This window comes from Uloborus diversus, chromosome 2 (genome assembly GCF_026930045.1).
Source record: "Uloborus diversus isolate 005 chromosome 2, Udiv.v.3.1, whole genome shotgun sequence".
Taxonomy (NCBI): domain Eukaryota; kingdom Metazoa; phylum Arthropoda; class Arachnida; order Araneae; family Uloboridae; genus Uloborus; species Uloborus diversus.
The window spans coordinates 133,993,169-134,012,416 of record NC_072732.1 but is presented as its reverse complement, the minus strand read 5'-3'; the positions used below and the strand labels follow the sequence as shown (position 1 = coordinate 134,012,416).

The 19,248-nt window shown below is 31.0% G+C and overlaps 1 protein-coding gene across 1 annotated transcript in view; it reads left to right on the top strand.

Moving 5' to 3' along the window:
• Positions 1-8,111, top strand: part of LOC129216549 (inactive dipeptidyl peptidase 10-like) — a 56,355-nt gene extending 48,244 nt beyond the window's left edge. The window contains exons 19-20 of the mRNA XM_054850764.1: positions 2,709-2,782; positions 7,048-8,111. Coding sequence (XP_054706739.1) covers positions 2,709-2,782; positions 7,048-7,164 — 191 coding nt within the window. The 3' untranslated portion in view covers positions 7,165-8,111. The remainder of the gene's footprint in view (positions 1-2,708; positions 2,783-7,047) is intronic.
• Positions 8,112-19,248: the final 11,137 nt, after the last annotated feature.

Here is a 19,248-nt window from a genome sequence, read left to right as displayed (position 1 = left end):
TACAAATAACCTTTAAAAAATAACAAATAAAGGATTGAATAATTATGTAAGTAACTGTCGCATTGCAAGATCCAATCTGCCATGGGCACATGAAGGACAGTAGTTGTCAACTTTTCTTGATTTAATTTTTTTCTTTTTTTGAATTTTTGCTACCAGTTGTACGTTAGCTTTACTGTACAAGATTGTCAATTTTGTTTCCGCTGAAATAACAGCGAGAAAAAAAGTGTCATTCGAACATTTCCCGACTGTTAGCATTGAATCTAAAATGCGTTTCTTCAAAAATATCTCGAAGACTCATTTCTAAGGATGCTGGCGCTTACCTGCACACGGCAGCAATTTATAAGAACATCTGGATACACTGGTAAAGGAACGATTGTCAGACGCGACCGCTTATATCACACAGATATATTTCAGTGGGCCAGGTAAACGGCAGTTTCTACATAGATGAATTTTCGAATATTTGAAAAAATTTGTTTTGGATTCAATACTAACAATAGGGAAATGTTCGAATTGGACTTTTTTTTTTTTGTTCTTTTTTATGGCTAAAACCAAATAAATAAGGTTGTAAAATAAATCTAATGTACAATTTAAGACAAAAATGCAAGAAAAAAATAGAAAAACTTGCAGTTACTGCGATTTACCTAACCCACGGTAGTATAGTTGAGACACCTTTCAATGCTCTCACATTTGAGATCAGATGTAATGTAGGAACATCATACTATAAAGAACATTACTTGAAAAATATAGGCTTTACGTACTAGGAAAGAATCGATTAATTAAAAATTACTTAAAATATGACAGGTCACTAATAAATCAGTTTTCCTAAATTAATCCTATTTCTTGTTTTTTTTTTTTTTTTTTTTTTTTTTTTTTGTTATCTCTAAATGAGCCATAACTAGCTAGCATTTTTTGTTTCAATGTTGCAGCGTGCAGCGATAACTCCAAGGCAAATACTATATCACTCCTCAATTGTTTAGATAAATAAAAGGAATTTCTATTATTCCACAGCCTATAGTGCTAGTTATAAATACACACCAGCTACTAAAATCAAACCTTTGATTATTTTATAAGTATAGCACACGCTTCAAAATGCACTAAACAATTTGTGCCTAGAGTAGTTCAAATTGAGTGAAGATGCATGTAAAGTTTTCTTTGTTGTGCAGCAAAAAATTACTTCCATTCGTTCCGCCCATTAGAAATTGCAACCGCACAAAATTTTAATATCCCTTGGTGAGTATGTTCTGAATTTTGGACAGGTTGTAATACTACCTGCAGTGACAAACCGTAAAGCATCATATTTACAGTACAACAGCATTGATGTAGGACTATAAATGTGTTGTGAAAAACTCCAAACCCGAAGTCATATTATTGTTTTGATCAGTAACCAGACTTGCATTCTTACAGGGCAATCTTTGCCAACCGTTTGCTAAGACAGTGCCAGAATCTTTCTCAGTACCACAGCAACCGCTTCTTCCTTGCTCGGCATTTTCAAAAATTACGGTTTTTGTTAATCGTTTATTTTAATTTACAGCCAGTTTTTTTTCTGTGACGGATTGTCGATCACGCAAAAATCTTTAGAAAGCTTTTAGCAGTTGTATTCCATTGGGACTGGCAAATAAACTTCTGGAGTATAGTTCATGGGACTTCGCATACATTTATCGTGCAAGATGGTTTCGAGTTCAGATAGAATGCGCGGAGGAGAAAACCGTGTTTGGACTTTGTTCTCTAAAAAAAACCAACAAACGCTCAGTCATATTCAGATCAGGGAACTGGGGACATCACATTGGATGCTGAACTTTATAGCCTGATTCATGCAACCTTATTTGAACACATTGGTGCCCATGAATAGGGGCGTTGTTATCTTTTAACACCGGACATTCTCCCAAAAAAAAAGAGTATGAAGATTAAAGCAGAGATGATAGGCGAGAAAGCTTCGATAGTGTTCACCTGTGATTCTCCCCCTCAGGACAACAAGAAGTCAATATGATATGCTTCCTCCGGCGTTCGCCCGACGAACACACGTGCAATGTTCTGGAATAAAGTAAATAATGACTTCAAAGACCATATGACTTGTTCCGATTGCAGTTTTGTCCAGTTTAGGTGGTCTCTACACCACTGTAGTCTATTCATAGCATTTTGCACAGAAAATAACAGTTTCGGATAGGCTACTCTGCCATGACTTTGCGCAGCATGCATTTCACACGTTGAATATTTTTCATTGATGCGCGGCTCTGAAGGTGGGTATTCATTTCAGACGTTATCTGCGACAGTGTAGTTTTGCGTTTTGGGGAGAAAATCCTATTCAACATTCGTTTATGACTATCCTTTAACTTCAACTTGCGCTCTCTGTTTTGTTTCGCAGGATACACCTTAACCAGATTTGTATAGGCTGTCATAACCCTTGATACGGAGGTCTTTGAAACACCCGCAAGACTTACTGTTCTGAAGAGATACTGTTCTGGACAATGACGCTCCAGCGAAATGAGTTTCAATTATCATGCCTATTTTCTCGTCGGAATGTTCAGAGATAATCGCGCTTTGATGAATTCCATGCCAAATGATTGATTGTTGCAACTCATGGCGGTTGTTTAGTGGACGGTCGAAGAAAGACACAATATTCACTAGGTGTACCTATTATTTTGCCTTATGTATATATTATTATTATTATTATTGTTATTATTATTATTATTTCTTTCATTTTATACCAGCCACAGTCCATATACAACATTCTACAATGTTTATGAAAGCCTTAACAGAGGAAGGAGTTCTGTTCCAAACACAGGTATTGTCTAAACAAATTTCCAAGTCATTAATATAAAGTCCGAAATTATTCTTTTTTCGTAAATTATTTTACTTTCTTAATTTGTGTGTATTGCCTACCCTTGGATAGTATAAATCCCTTTCTTTTAAATGAAATTATTTTACCATTGCACAGCCGTAACAGAAAATGGAACTGAGTGTAACAGTTTTCTCCTACGCCGTCATTATTAAAAATGGTGTGCGTATTTTTTTTCATATACATTTAATATTTAAATACACTTTTGTAAGCAAGTTTGATAACAAAATACAAAGCAGAGTCATTTACTTTATTTGAAGTGTATGCTTTTACAATTTACAACAGCAAATATTATTCCTTTACGAAGAAAGTTGCATTAAAGTACATATTTTGTAAAATTTTATTGCACCATATACTCTTTAAAAGTGCTTGTAAATACGAAATTTATTCTGTTTATCTCATTTAAAGGCACATAGGTAACATAAATAGGTGTATACGTGTATAATGACACTTCAAAAATATCTAAGTATGAATGCATCAAGCTTAATCTAAACTGTAATTGTTCAGAAATAGAAAATCTGTCTTGCAAAAAAAAAAAAAAACTCCCTTGCAACTTTGAGTTATCGATTGTTCAAGAACTCATCTGATAAAAATATGCTAAAGTTAATTGAAAATATACTTAAAAACATTGATAATTGATTGATTGAATAATTGATTCAAGCAATGTTCTGACTTTAATTAATCTAAAACAAATATTTTTTTTTTCATTTCAAAAGCGAAAAAAAGTAACTCTAACCAAATGTGAATCACCAATATGAATAAAACTTCGCAGATCGATTAAATATAAAAAAATATTGTACAATTTTTTTATCGGCAACTTACATTTTTAACGGGATGAAATTTGCTTCTAAATATTGGATAGTTGGGATATTAAAGGGCACAATATATTCTTTGATTTTAACTTTTAATTACAAAAATTCAAATTATTATTGAAAATTTAAAAAAAAACTGTACACAAACTAAAGTTGACCTGTTTCAGGATTAAGAAAAAAAAAACTATTGATAGTGGTAAACCATCTTTCGCGATCTTACCCCGTCCCTGTGAATCACCTTGAAATTTAAAGCTATCGTGAGAAAGTCATGTAATACATCAAAAGAAAGCTCAAAGTTTTGCCTTTACAATGGTTTTTGAGTTTTCAGTCTACTGTGATTAAGAGCGAAGTTACAGTTAAGGGGGTACAGAAGTTAGGTATTACTTATCATTCTAAATGCCATATTTTATTAAAATTGGAAATGTTGAGGATAAAAGTTGATTTATCTCACATGGAATTGCTCATAGGCAACTGTTGGAAACAAACGATTGGGTACAACTGCGAGGGATGATTTTCCCCCATAATATTTTCAGAAAAATCCTGAAACACGTCAACTTTATTTTCTATAGTTTTTCTACATTTTCAATCATTAATTGAATTTTTGTAATTAGAATTCAAAATAAAAGAACATACTGTACCCTCTAATTTCCCAATTATCTACTAGTTTAGGGTAAATTTCGCCCCGTTAAAAGTGTTTATTGCCGATAAAAAAAATTGGTTCAATATTTTGAAGTGTTCTATTTAAAAGCAAAGTTTTATTGAAATCGGTGATTCACACTTGGATAGGTTACTTGTTAGTATTTATAGAAAGAGTCACATAGTGGGTCTAAATTGAACGGGCACATAGTTTCAGCCATCAGGAAATCATGCTATCGCAAATGCCTTGCAGTGTGTCGCAGTAGCGCAAACCTTTAACTCATGGCCATACTCATGTAATAATTAAGCTTAAATAATCCAAAATAGCACTTTGTGTTTAATTTAACAATACGAAATTTTTAATTCCCTTTTATTGTGTTGTTTTTTGCAAACGAGACACTTTTATCTGCTCGTAAACATTGCAGTTACTGCTGTAATTTAAATATTTCTTTTCCTTCTTAAAGACTTCCTACTGCGTCATTTGCAATCAGAAATAAATCTTAACTTATTACAAAAAAAAAAAAAAGTTATATGCTAATCATCGCGGATATAAGACAATGCCACCTAAGCTCTCTCGTGCAAAGGAAAATAAGTGTTTGTATCTTATATGGATATTTACAGTATTAAAGACGATTTGTATAGTATTCAACCAGTAACATTTCTGACAGTCAGATTGTTACACAAAGACGTTTACTTTATTTGATATCGCTCAACATTTTTTTAAAGTTAATGACTTATTATGCTGCACATTGCTACTGATGATGACATTTTATCAGTATCAATGTGCAACTGATAAAATGTCATCAAAAGCATAAGCTCTCCAAAGTATTCATAGGAGGGGATGTTAAGCGATATTTTTAACAACCTAGTAATTGTTTAGGAATTGTTTTAAATTTTCAACAACATGATTCAGTGCAGTTTATTTAAAGCATAGAGATACTTTTCTAACAATTTAACAATTCTATATATTTGGAATTCATTAGCTTTTATTCTCTGCGAAGGATAGGGCAAAGTTCATCTTTCAATGAATGCAGTCACAAGAACAGTAATTAACGTTAGAAAAAGAGTCTATTGTTTTAGCTATTGCTAGTTATAATTATGTTTAGAAGATAAATTGTTAAAGAGATGTAAACATACATGCTTTCATTGGAGACAAAGAAATTACATTTAACTAACCAATTTCCGTCTAATTTTAGTTTGCTACACTTATTTATCACCCTTTGAATATAGAAGAACGAATTTGAAGGTTCTTCCGAAAGAATAAATTATATAAATGGCCGAGATAATTATATGTTGTAAACAAAACTCTTTCAAGCTTTTCCAAAGCATCAGTATTATATATGGAATCAATAAACTTCCATGATAATAATCTTCTGTTAGTTTTACTTGTCAGACCTAGTTACAAGTTGTTACAAAGTCTGAGAGATAAAAAAAAAACTAACTTTCTTCAGATTTTGCAGTGGTAATAGTGCTCTCTCATTATTGCAGTCAAAAGGATACAATTTTTTTTCTTAAGCTTTTGATTCCCATTACCAATAACGATGACTGACTTTTTGTTGTGTACTTTATATTTCCTTAGGATTGTTTTAGCTCACTTGCGATATTTTACTTCTCTTTTCTCCAAATTCAATCATAAAGTTGTAAAAGTAGGGAAGCCCAGAACATGTTGCTGAACCTTTTAAACTTATTTTTTTCAAATGTTGTTTAACTTTGAATTTAGAAGTAGAAAAAACACTACGTTTGTTGAACAGCGTTATATTTGCTCATATACTACGTCCATGATTTTAAAAAGAAATCATGTAATAGGATTCAGTAGAAAAGTGATAATAGGGTATGGTAAGCATTGCAAAAATGTTATCAGCCTATTCCATATCGTCACAGGAAGAGCATTCAAAGAAAATGTGTACTCATTTAGTTCACATCTTGTGGGCTCTTATGAGACATTTCCAACACTGTTTTCAGTTTTTTCGAATTCTACTGTCTCTGAAGCAATACAAACATTGTCGTCAACCTTATTTTCTGCAACTTCTTTGCTTTTCTTTTTCTTTTGTATTTCTTTGGGTTTTATTTCATCCTTAGATCTCATGTTGATTTTGGATTTTTTTTTTTTTTTGGCATTTCTATTTTTCCTTGTTAGCCATTTTGACAGGAGTATCAGTGAGTATTACTTTAGATGGCCGTGCGTCTCGTGTTTTCTGCCGAGCTTAACTAGCCACAGCGTTCTCGTTTTTTTCACCGTAAAATTATTCAGTATTATAGAATTTTACTATAGAGTACTTTTCTCCGCACGCACCCCACCTCTTAGCCGTAGGCCTTAGGTTCCACCGCCCGGGGGGTCCGCGTAGCGGGCCCCCCGCACGGCTGAGTGCGGCGGTCGACTACAGGACAATGGAAGATTTCTTGAAAAAATGTTTTAGCAGTGAAAAAGAAGACTTTGATGGAACTTGAAATTATCAAGGAAAATTGAATTTTTTAAAACGAGTTCAAGTTAACGTGTGTTTTTTCCTGACGAATATCAAGAACTGAAGTTTTAAGTCAGTACTATAGAGTACTGACAACATGAATGCCAGGATTTTTAACGTAAAATGTCAGCAACGTTTTTAACAGTGCACACTTTAATTTGCATTCTTTTACATGCTAACTTCCAATAGTTTGCCTGCATGTGTAATGCTTAATATCGCCTTTCTTGAAACCAGTTTATACTGATACAACTCTATTCCCAACTAGTAGTTCTATTTTAATACATGAATAATATTTTTTCAGATATACACTGATGAAAATCACTCTTTAAAAAATGTGAAAAGACATATGTACAGGACAATGGAAGATTTCTTGACAAAATGTTTTAGCAGTGAAAAAGAAGACTTTGATGGAACTTGAAATCATCAAGGAAAATTGAATTTTTTAAAACGAGTTCAAGTTAACGTGTGTTTTTTCCTGACGAATATCAAGAACTGAAGTTTTAAGACAAAATCCTACAATGTGCCAAAGATGTGTCTGAGAACTGCGTGAAATTAACACTCAACTGAACAGTTGGCTACGAAAATAATGTGAATGTATGAAGCGTATGCCGCTGAGACGTGATAAGTGATGAGTAAACTTACTATTGTGATGATGAATTTTTAAAATATATATTTTTCCTTGAAAGTATAAATGTCACTTATATGTACATCAAACGTGTTTATAAAATAAAAATATGAGCTCAACGTTGAGATAATTGTTTTAGAATTATATACTCATTTATAAGTGGAATGCGTTACAAAATCTTTAACATTCGGTTAATTGAAGCAATAAACTAATAAATATTACAAACATAAAATATGTATACAAACCTTATTTATGTAATTTTAATTTCATATATTTATTTTTTGAAAATCTATTAAGATTTAGTAATATGCCACAAAAATTGGTTTTCTATTCGAAATATGAATTTTATTCATATAGGTTAAAGAAGAATGAATTCTTCTTCAAATATATTGGGGAATTAAAAAACACCGTCCTGCTTTGTACTTAATTTCAGGTGTTAATTGTTTATTTGTTGATTTTTAAAATTGCGTTTTATACAATAATTTTTGTTTTTAAATATTTTAATGTTTACTTATATAAAATTTTTATTTTATTAAGATGAGGCGTAAGAAAAATTTTGAAACTTGTACGAGCAATAATAGTGTAATTAAAGAGCATGAAGTTAAAGTTATTAAAGTATAGTTTGACTGTCTTTAATTACTATTTCTTGAAATTTATTTTGTATATTATGTATGCTCATTTAACTAAAATCCCAGAAAAGAAGAGAAATATTTAGTATTGTTAAGTTTGTTCACATGTGAATTCAAGTTTAAATTACTTGGATGTGTGTTTTTTTTTTAACGTTTGTTACTTTTAAGTGCGATTTTCAACAGTGTTTCTAAGATGACAGATGTTTTTTTTTTATCTTATCTTATAATAATACATGGTTAGCATAAAAGAATATCCCAATTAAAATATATATATATATATATATATATATATATATATATATATATATATATATATATATATATATATATATATATATGTATTTCATAAACTATTACACTTAGCACCATAAATGATGCACAAAAATAAAGATAAACTGCCCAAGTTTCGTTTTACTCTCAAATGTTCGATGTGTGCGCCTTTTGTAACGCGACAAAAATCTAATATACATTTTAGAGTGATTCACAGTAAACTTTTCGAATGCTACACATAGCTATTTCTTTGACGAAACTCTATGGAAAAAATCACATGGAGTTAGGTTTGGGGATCTGGCTGGCCAACGCATAAAGGGTAAATTATCATCACCTGTACAGCTAATCCAGCGTTACGGAACGTCAGTGGTGCAGCAAAGTGATGGAGGGGGGGGGTAAAAGCACTTTAGAGGTCTTGGTTTTAACATTGTTGCCAATCGTAATAATGTAGTTAATCCACGTGTAAGGACTGTAGTGACACACGCCCCCCAGAAGGAATTTCTGGCTGCGCTAGTGCTGAACGTGCACGTGAAAGTAGTTAGATATGGTCAAAACACCTTGAACCGTTTATCTTTATTTTTATGCATCATTTACGGTGGTAAGTGGTAATAACACTATACATTTATTTATGAAGTATACATTTTTAAAACCGGTATATTCCATTATGTTAACTCAATATAATAAAATTTTAGGAAAATATTGAATCAGTCTTTGATCAAATATTTTCCTGTTTAACAATTTCTATAATAGTGTCTAAATATATATATATATATATATATATATATTTAAATTTCGTTTAAATTTTTGAAAGTATATGTATGAACAAAAAACACAGGTTGCTGTTTATGCTTTAACTGAATTTGAAATTTTTAACAGAATATCTAAAAATGCAATAGTAATATGTCATTAAGAGGTATGAGACAAAATACTGTTTCAAAAACCATTTTATAAATGTACTTTTTTATTATTAGAATCCTTCTGTATGTTATTTAATTATTTTTTTTTATTCTGGAAGTATTTAAAACATACGAATATAGAAAAAAAATTTCAAAATGCATTCCAATAAAAATGATACATGTTTTTGAATTGCCTTTGTTTCTTCCTTGCTCTGTTTTTTTTTGCGTGTGAAATATTGAATTCAATATTTTTGCTGTATCTCTCTCTCTCTATCTCTCTTTCTTTTTTTTTTTCTTCGGGGATTTAAGGCTTGAATGAAAACGCTCTGTTACAAATAAATAAATAAAAAAATACTTTATAGAGAAAATTTTCTCTTAAAAATATTGAACTGTTTTTAAGTTATAGCTTTTTTTGGCAATATAATGTCTGTTACAATGCTAGATAGCCAAATACTATTATGGTGTTTTTTTTCTTCTTTTTTTTAAATTATAAGCCTTAATGCTTTCTTTTTAAATTTTCTAATTCAAAGAACATCATTATCGCATAAGAATATGGATAACATTTATTTGAAAGCAATTTATGTCTGCTTTTTGGTTGACTAGGTTATTCCAACAGGTAACTTCAAACTATTTTATGTTTAACTATAAAAACAAAAACACGCTAATAATATTTTGTAAATAAATTACCTTTTTTATCTTTAAAGTAAATTTCGATTATCATCTTCATGCCAGATGAATTGTTATGTTTAGGTTTAGATATTTCACTATGTTTCTGATCGTAACTTGTTTTTTTAGGAAAAAGCATTCAATGCTTTTCGTGTAGTTGTTTTTAAACAATCTTTTTGCTATTTAGTTAAATTAATAGTTGTCTACTGAGAGTCAATGTGAAGCAATGTTTTCCATGAGTGCAGTTAGTATAAATGAGTTTAAATATTAAAGCTTAGCATATTTAAGAGCGATTTGTTTAAGACGGTATTGTAAATATTAGTAGTAAGCAAAATATTTTATCGGGGGGGGGGGTATCTTAAGAAATCCATGTCCGTATAAGTTTTTGTATCCACTCATGACTTTATTAGTTGGTAATTTCATAATATTAACGAAAGCATACAGTAGAGACGAAAAATACTTTAACAGATGTAACGATAATTACGGGTTGTATTGGCCGAAATTGTGAACACTTTCAACACTATTTCAACATTTTATGCGTAAAAACAATATCACGTTTTGCAAATTCAACCTCATAAATTTATTTTTAAAGATAACTCAATGCGGAATTCAATACAAAAAACAAGACAAAAATTTTTAAAATGCAAAAAATTTACGTAAGCTGGTAATTATATTAACTGACGGAATAAATTTCCTTGGACAGAACAAATAGCAAAATATACATTTTTTTTTGCTCTTTTTCCAATTTAAATTGACCTTTAGTAAGTTACTTTTCGAAGCCATACAAATTTTTAAAAAACTATTTAGGACTACGTAACGGTGTAAAATGTCCTAAATTCAATAAAATACATTTTATCTTAAATTTAAGAAAGTAAAGTGAAGCAGATATAAAACAACTCAAATCTACATAAATACAATATTAGCATTTGATTCAAAGTATTGTTCATGTTAAAATCATTTGCGCTTACTAATTTTGAATAGTTAATGGTTTCATATTTTCTATACATACTAGCTGCGTGCCCGGCGTTGCACGGGCTACTTAAAAAATGAAAAAGATTTCCAATTGATGTTTTTGTATTACTCTGACATCAGTTTCTAAAGCGCTAAGGAGTAAATAAATACGCGTAATGTAAGGTTTGCAAAACACCAGTAGAGCATATTTTTGTCAAAAATCTCTTTAACATTAATCATAGTTATCAATGATACAAGTCATGAGTATTTTCAATTAGCACAAAAGATGAAAATATATGCATTATCAACTATAATCTGGGCTCACGTTAAAATGAATTACATCTGATAGACTATATCTGAACTATTTATGTGCAATTACAGTCAGCTTTTTACATAGAATGACACATACTTTTTGGTTGATTACGTGAAACAAAAGCACCAAGACTAAATAACTACCAATAAGCATTAATTTAATACCAAGTCGTTAGATTTCAAATTAGCTTTAGTTAAAATCCTTAAAAATTATCTTTTTTGTTTAAGTCTGTTTCACAAAGAAATCCAAACAATCTTAATTTAAACATGTTCTTTTAACGATATAAACTTTATTTTAAAAATAGAAACAGGAAGGAAAAAGAGAGTTATTACAATTTGAAAACTCACCCATGTGACGGGAAAAAGTCCAACAAAATAAACATAATTAGTCGCACATCCTAAGTGTACCAAAATATGATGCCGGTGAATGATAAACTTAACTACAATCAATAAACATAGCTAAAGAAACAACTTTCATATGCCGAAAAGAGTTAAGAACGTTGAATGTAAAAAATAAAAAAAGGACATACGATAAAATAAAGGCTATGTCCGAATAGGGCAAACAATTTTTAACTAATTTAAAATGAAATTCAAGATGAAAACGTTGTTTTAAGATTTGGACAGCAGCCAAAAAAATCTCTTTTAAAACAATTATTTGAATTTTACTTGCTCACGCATATGCAAAATGGCAACAGGAAAGAAATAAAAATTCCTGAATAACGTTACGTTAATTGACGTTTTTATTAATATCTCCGCTAATTAAAGTCGCAAAATTACGAGATTAGTCCTATTGTTTTCTTTGAAAAATTTCGAATTGATCGGTTTCTCGTTTGACTCTCGATTCGCAGCGGTTCTCGAGAAGATCGATCTTCAGACAGACAGACAGACGGACGCGAACAGTTTTTATTTTATAGTGGATAAAACACCTTAAATATAGCATTCACATTAAAGTAAATAGTTTTCAATCTTTAAATAATACCAATTTTTAAACGTACTTAATATATCTTAAGCGTTTATACTATACTTTGAAATCTATAGTTTAAAATGTATATTTAAACATATTTACCCCCCCCCCCCCCAATGATAGAAGCTAAAAACGACCGCGTCACCAATTGTCTAATGTCAAACAAATTTGGAATACTATTTTAAAGACTTTCTTGTTTATAAGTAGTATGACTGCAATAATTTATATCTCATGGCTTACTTAAATGAATGCTATTGTGTGTTGGAAAAATAAGAGCTCGAAATGATCATTAATAATGTGTCATATGCAGAAAGTATTATTCGTGATTTGGTGCATTCAGCTTAGTTTAGAAAAAAATGATTTAAATTAAATTTCGACTAGTCCTTCTAAAGATAAATAGATGTTTAACTTCAAAAGGCAAATCTGATTAATAGAACTCTCTGTTTACGTTTGGGAATTCTTTGAGATTTGAACTCTTCAGAAAATGCCTAGGTTTGAAAACAAGATGAAAGTATTTGATGTTGGGGATTTAACACTAGGAAATGGAATGTGTCAGATGGAATATTATGCGAACGGCTCTTTTCATAAATGTTTCTTTTCTTACTTTTTTTCCACATACTGCTAACGAAAATGCCTATTATTATTGTAATTATTTGCTGCTTTGCTCGTAATACAAACATTATAAGTTTCAACGAAAATTTTGGCATTATCTTTAAATAACTTAGTGATTGAAGATTATTTTAAAGCATTTGATGAACTGAAATTTTCCGCTGAGTAATAAGCAGTTTTTTGTTATGCAAAATATATTTTTAGGGAGAAAGAGGAGTTTTCTTTGTTACGCACAAAGTAACCGAATTATAGCTTTAAAAGACCATTGTTTTAGGTTTAATTATTTTAGACGGCATACAAGCAAGAAAAGAAAAAATATTTTTCTTTAAAAAATAATTAAAAAATAATAAAAAAAAGGAAAAAGAATTTTTTTTTATGCTAGTGAATTAAAAGGCATTTTTGGCTTTTATGGAAAGTGTTAGTAAAAAAGACACTTCATGCATTTGCATTTAAATGAAGTTGCTTCATATAAATGCAAAATAATAATAATAATAACATTTTGATATTTGAAACTACGCTTTAAGTTATTTTTTGGCGAATGACTAGGAGTTCGTTTTGTATATTGTAGCTATTTTGCGCTTTGAAGACAGTAAAACAATGTTTTGCATTTATATGAAGGAAAGTTGAATTAAAAAATAATATTCTGAGTTTTGAGTAAGTTCAGTATTTTTTACGAACAGTGGCTATGGTTTGCGGCCTTGTAGTGATAATTTTTTCATGCCATAAAAAAAGTCTTCTTAGAGACCCAAATGTTCAAATTAGCAAAGGAAACTAAAACGTAAAAAATCACTCACACATAACTATTCAATTACTACTCGAAAGTATTGAAAAAAATAAAAACAATAGGAACCACCTGCTTCTTAAATACACATAATAAAGGTTAAGCTAATTTATCAATTCTGTTGCACGGGTGTGGCAGTTTTCACGCATATGTCTGCCCTTCTTCATGAACTTTTAAACTTCGGCTTTTCAATTCTTGATACCGCCGTCTACATTAATAACGTTTGTTTTAAGCAGTATTGAATTAACAAAGTGGCTGATTCAGTAAAGCAAAAATCATTGTTTGATGAAATTGGCTTTGTAAAGAAAATTTAAGATAAATAAATTGTTTTCAAAAGAAATGGAACTTCGATAAAGGTTCCCTTTCTTCGAAATATTCATTATTTGATTATTTTTAAAAAGTGATCTTGAATCAGTATGAGAAATACATTACAAACTCTCATTTTCAATGTAGTAATTAAAAATTTATAATAGTTCTCATAATTCGGATCTCGTCACACCAATTTTAACGCTCCCGGTGATAGAACCTAAAACACAGAAACCCCGCGTAAACACCATGAGAAAACTTTAACTACGATTGTACAAACCCTGCCTCTACTGTTTTTAGTACGAGTAAAATAAAAATATGTTAATAAAAATAAAATTAAAAAAAAATCTCATTTTACGTACAGAAGGCATATGAGAGTAAAAGGCTTCAATGATTCACCACGTGTTTGTTGGAAGTTTTTAACTACGTACGTTTTATGCATTTAAACACTGTGTTTGATTCAAAGATCAAACAGTTTTTTAACAGTATTGCAGAATTTTGCTCTTTTATTTTTCAGATTCTGATTTACTTAAGCGGGTGATTCAATTATCCAGCGCTCGCTGTATTCCAATTTAAGGACCTGACCTTAAAGTCACGCCAGCATTACGTGCAAATCATTTTTAATACAAGAAAGCTTTTTGGAAAGTTGATGCTTTATGTTATGATACTCATTAATACTGATATTCGGATAAATAGAAATTTAAATCCAAAGTTTTAAATTTCACTATAATGTGCAAATATATGGGTTAAATTATCACATTTGCACAAATGAATTAATCAAGTATGTCCTTTCACAGTTTCACGGGGTTGGCCTGATTGGACCCAACTGAGTTGAACCCAATGGGGGCTGTTTTTGAATTGAAAAAAAAAAGCTTTAGAAAACCCCATTATTTATCCCATTTTGGGTTTTTTTTAAAAATTTTCTGAAAAATTAAAAAATAATCATAATTTAAATACTTTTACAATTTAAATTTATCTTTAATTTGTTCTTCACCACAAACAATAGACATAAAAATTGAATTTTGAACTTTATTAATATTTCTTAACGATATAAGAATAATACTTCAAAGATTTTAAATAAAAATATTTCACTTTTTTCTTCAACTGGTTAATAAGTAACTCAAATTATCTTGACTAAGTCCTGTCACATCTGATTTTCTCAATCTTTGTAAATTGTACTGAGGGAACTACTCTAGCTAAAAAGCTTTCATGTAAAAGGCTTTCATGTATGTTTTCTGCAAGTCAACACGTCACAAATCTCGAATAAACAAAATATATTTTTTAGAAATTAACAGGTTTTACAAACAGTCGGACATAAAACAGAATAGGATGTAGAGTATTTTCATTATCTTACGAAAAAGTTCAATATTTCTTACTCTGTACAAAGAAATAGAAAAACAGACAACATAAAATTTAAAGAAATGTCTTGATTAAGCTGGAATTCAATAAAAAAGGATTTAAACTATTTGAAGTTCTACCGTAGTTTTGCATAACAAAATGAAATACAATAAGGTAAAATGCAAAAATAAATAAATAAATAAAATAAATAAAAAGGAACAATAGATTTTATCACTCGAGAAGTATCTTTGCCTTAACTGTTGGTAATCATGGAAACCAAAAAAAAAAAAAAAAAAAAATCTGAAACTTCACCATTCTTGGGTTTCGTCGTCTTTTATACTTTTCTTCAGAAAACGCTGAATTTTAACTAGTTTTCCAGCTTTTTTTACCTAAAGCAAATTTTTGCGCTTTGTCCATATACTTACGCTACAATATGCTAAAAGTAACCCACATTTTCCCTAAAAAAAGACAAAAAAAAACACATTTCTTTTTAAAAAATCCCCCCACCACAAGCTTTAGTTGGATTTTGTATGTTTTATTTAAAAAACCCAAAAAGTCCTGGGTCCATGGGCTTTTTTTTATAAAAAAACCTGGGTTTTTGCCATCCCTACAATGTCATAAATTGGAAAAAATAAACTAAAAGTTCGAGAAAACTTTATTCTGTTAGCAGAAACCGTAAAAGCTGCAACGCAGAAGAAAAGCAAAATAATATCTTATATTGGTGTAAAGTTAAAAGCCAATGGATTAAGTAAACATAAATAGCAAAGTTCAAAACACACACTTTAAAACACTTTTATATCTGTCTTGTAAAACGTCTTTTAAAAGCTGTTAAATAACATGTAACTACATAGATATATACGTCTATATTCACAACTTTGGTATATTTCCAGTCTAAATCTTCCATGTCTCAAAAATCTATTTTTAATCACACTGATAAACTCCCTCGCAAGTAAAGTCTAGAATAATTCGGTTAATGCTTTCTTGTATTCTTTCTGCGACTGTAGAAAAGTCAGTTTTGTAATTGGATTTTGACAAATTGGTTCCATTGCAACAGTTCTTGTTTCAGAACTAAAAAAAAAACAAGTAAAAAAATAAAGAGCTGTCTCCTAAACGAATTATTCTAGCGTTAAATTTACAGAGTATCTTCCTGATCCAATTCACGTCTCATTTCGTAGTTGAAATTATTTTTCGAACAGGGTGCCTACAGTTTATTTATCGAGAACCTTTCAAATTAGTTTTGCTGTTTTTATATATTTGATTTGCACAAAAATACATTATTCGCAAATACACAACGAGTAAACAGTTTTAAACAAGCAAAATATGTTATATTAATTATTTTCAAAAAAAGAAGTTTTTTTTTCTTAATTTAATGGTGATGTTATATACAAATGCAGATACAAAAGTGAGAACCAGCAACAGGCTCTGGACATAACTACGCTAGTTAAAATTAGCTTATTTATTTCCAGCGAAGGTCGCGCGCCTACTCCGTTGCAAGTAACTGCTGCTTTTGAAAAACTAAATCCAAATATTTGAAACCTTGTTGGTGTGAAAACTTTTCATAATGGCAATTAGCTTGGGTTTGAAAAAATAACATTCATAAGCGAGAAAATTAATTTGAATGTCTTGAGTTTAAGTTATTATTTTTACAATTACAAGATACCCTAGAACTCTACCTATAACATTATTGTTCTTACAAACTTATCCTGTCCCCCAGAATCAACTTTATTTATAACCAACCCTCTCTATTTTACAAAATCGTTTTTGAACAAAAACAGCAACCAGCACACGACAAACTTCCGAGAGCATGTCCCCTCGTTCTTCGCTATAGAACTCATGTCTTCTAGTCCAGGGACCTCGAACATATCCTGGGTAATGTCGTTTGTTTGTGCATGTATGTAGGCATGAGTGTCTGTGTGTAGGCGTATGTGTATGTGTTTGTAGGCCCATATGTGTGTGAGTTGGCATGTGTGTGTAGGAGCGTGTACGTCGCAGATGGGTGCCACCGTCCAGAAGGAGTCGAGTCCGTTCGGCAGTGCTGCTGGTGGAGGCCAAGAAGAGCAAGCAGCACATGAAGGGGCCGGTATACAGTGAAATTTTCAGATGACCCGATTTAAAGATCATAGCTATATCAACTTTGATCAGATGAGATAAGTAAGCAATCCGTTGATTGCTTAGGAAACTGTAGCATAACCAAAATGATTTGTGGATATCTGAGCACTGCCTCTCTTTTTCAATATTTGCCTTAACACTTCTGCAATAGTTTTTCAATTTTGTGTTTCTAAAATATGTTTTTCTCATTTTTTTCACAATACTTTGTATCTAGACGAATTTTTTAATTTTGTACTAAACAATGGTCTTAACCAAAAACTCTAACCTATTTTTTTTTTTTTTTTTTGTTTCTGTAACTCTCTCCAGTGTTTCTTGTGGCACATCATTCGAAAATACAGCGTGTTTCTGAACTCTTGGGCAAAACTTTAAGGGGGGATAGTACATATCAGAACAAACAATACATATAATGGGAAAAAAGAGGTTCCCAAACTTCTTCCGAAGGAGATGGGCGCCATTCAAATTTAGGCTCCAAAATTACAAATAATCATAGAAAACGGAAAAATTGGTTGATTCGTTTGCGGTTTTCGTTAAAATTATTCTTTTTATCAGTATTTTCTTGAAAATAAATTTTGAAGATGAAGTTCAAAAAATGCCGATAGAGGGCGCTTTAGACTTTGGAGTAACGAATAACTATTTTTAGCGCTATTTTTGAATCTTGTTAAATGTTTTCTAATGCTTGGACTTAAACTTTAATTTTCTGCTCAGAATCAGAATCAATGCTTAAGTAGCGTAAACTGAACTGTGTTCAGAAGTTTAAATGCCTCTGTCACAAAAAAATACATTCACCCTAAAGGAATTGAGCGATCTTCACGAAACGTAAAATACTTGTGGGCTGTGAGAAGATAAAGAAGTGATTACAAATTCAGAACAAAAAATATTTTATTAAGAAGTTATGACATAATAAAAGTCACGAAATCGTAAGTAGTATAGCATCCTTTAGCAGCTATACAGGACAAAACACAGAGTGGTATAGATTGAAATGGGATACCTGTAACCACTGGGAATAAATCGGGATTTATTGTTGAAGATAACACGCCTCATGTCCGTCACAACCCAGCTAATCAAGCGCAGCGAAAATTCAATTCATTAAAATGGACACCAGTTCGAGATTCCAGCGTCCTCCAGTCTACACCAGACTGTTTTTCTTGATGGAAGGTGTTAAACGGCATGATACTAATGTTAGTTATCTTGTTCATACGGTAGTGGTCGCTCTTATGATAAGCGATTTTCGCGCTCAATTCTATTTCTAGAATACTTTAACCAACCGCAATAGAGTAATTCATTTATTTTCGCCTGCACTAAGCTACTATAATATTTCTCCAACCGAGATGGCGGTATATACGCCTGTTCAACCAACCTGTTTATCTGATACCACTCTACGTCCCTTTAAAAAGTCCAGCAATTATTCCTATACCTCTAAAAGGTCGTCCCACTCACAAAAGCGTTCTTCCAACTCAACAGTTTCGTTTGAAAGTGTCCTTCGACACAAGCTTTCCCACTTTCAATCGTATCTATCTGCGTATCTAGTATGCGCACAGCGCGCTTTCCCTTTCCTCTTTAACGACGAAACTCAAATAATCTCTTACCAAACTACATTCCTGCCAAGTTTGTTGGTTGCAGCTCAATTTATTCTTTATGCATTCATTTTCTGTGACAAAATGTATTTCAATCTTTAAAGACAGTTCAGTTTTCACTTCTTAATTACTTTGCATACTTTAGATTTTAAGCTCAAAATTTAAGTCCAAGCATTAGAAAACATGTAATGAGTATTAAAAATGGCGGCAAAAAATAGTTGTCCGTTAGTCCAAAGTTTATAGCGTCCTCTCTTGGCATTTTTTAACCTACATCTTCAAATTTATTAAAAAAAAAAAAAGATAAAAAGAATAATTCTAGTGAAAATCGCAAACGAATCGAACAATTGTTCCGTGTTTTATGATCATTTGAAATTTTGGACCCTTAACCTCAGTGGATAAAACATCCTCCGGAAGACGTTTGCGACCCTTATTTTTGCCATTATTGGAAATAATGGCATTTTGCCTCTCCCCC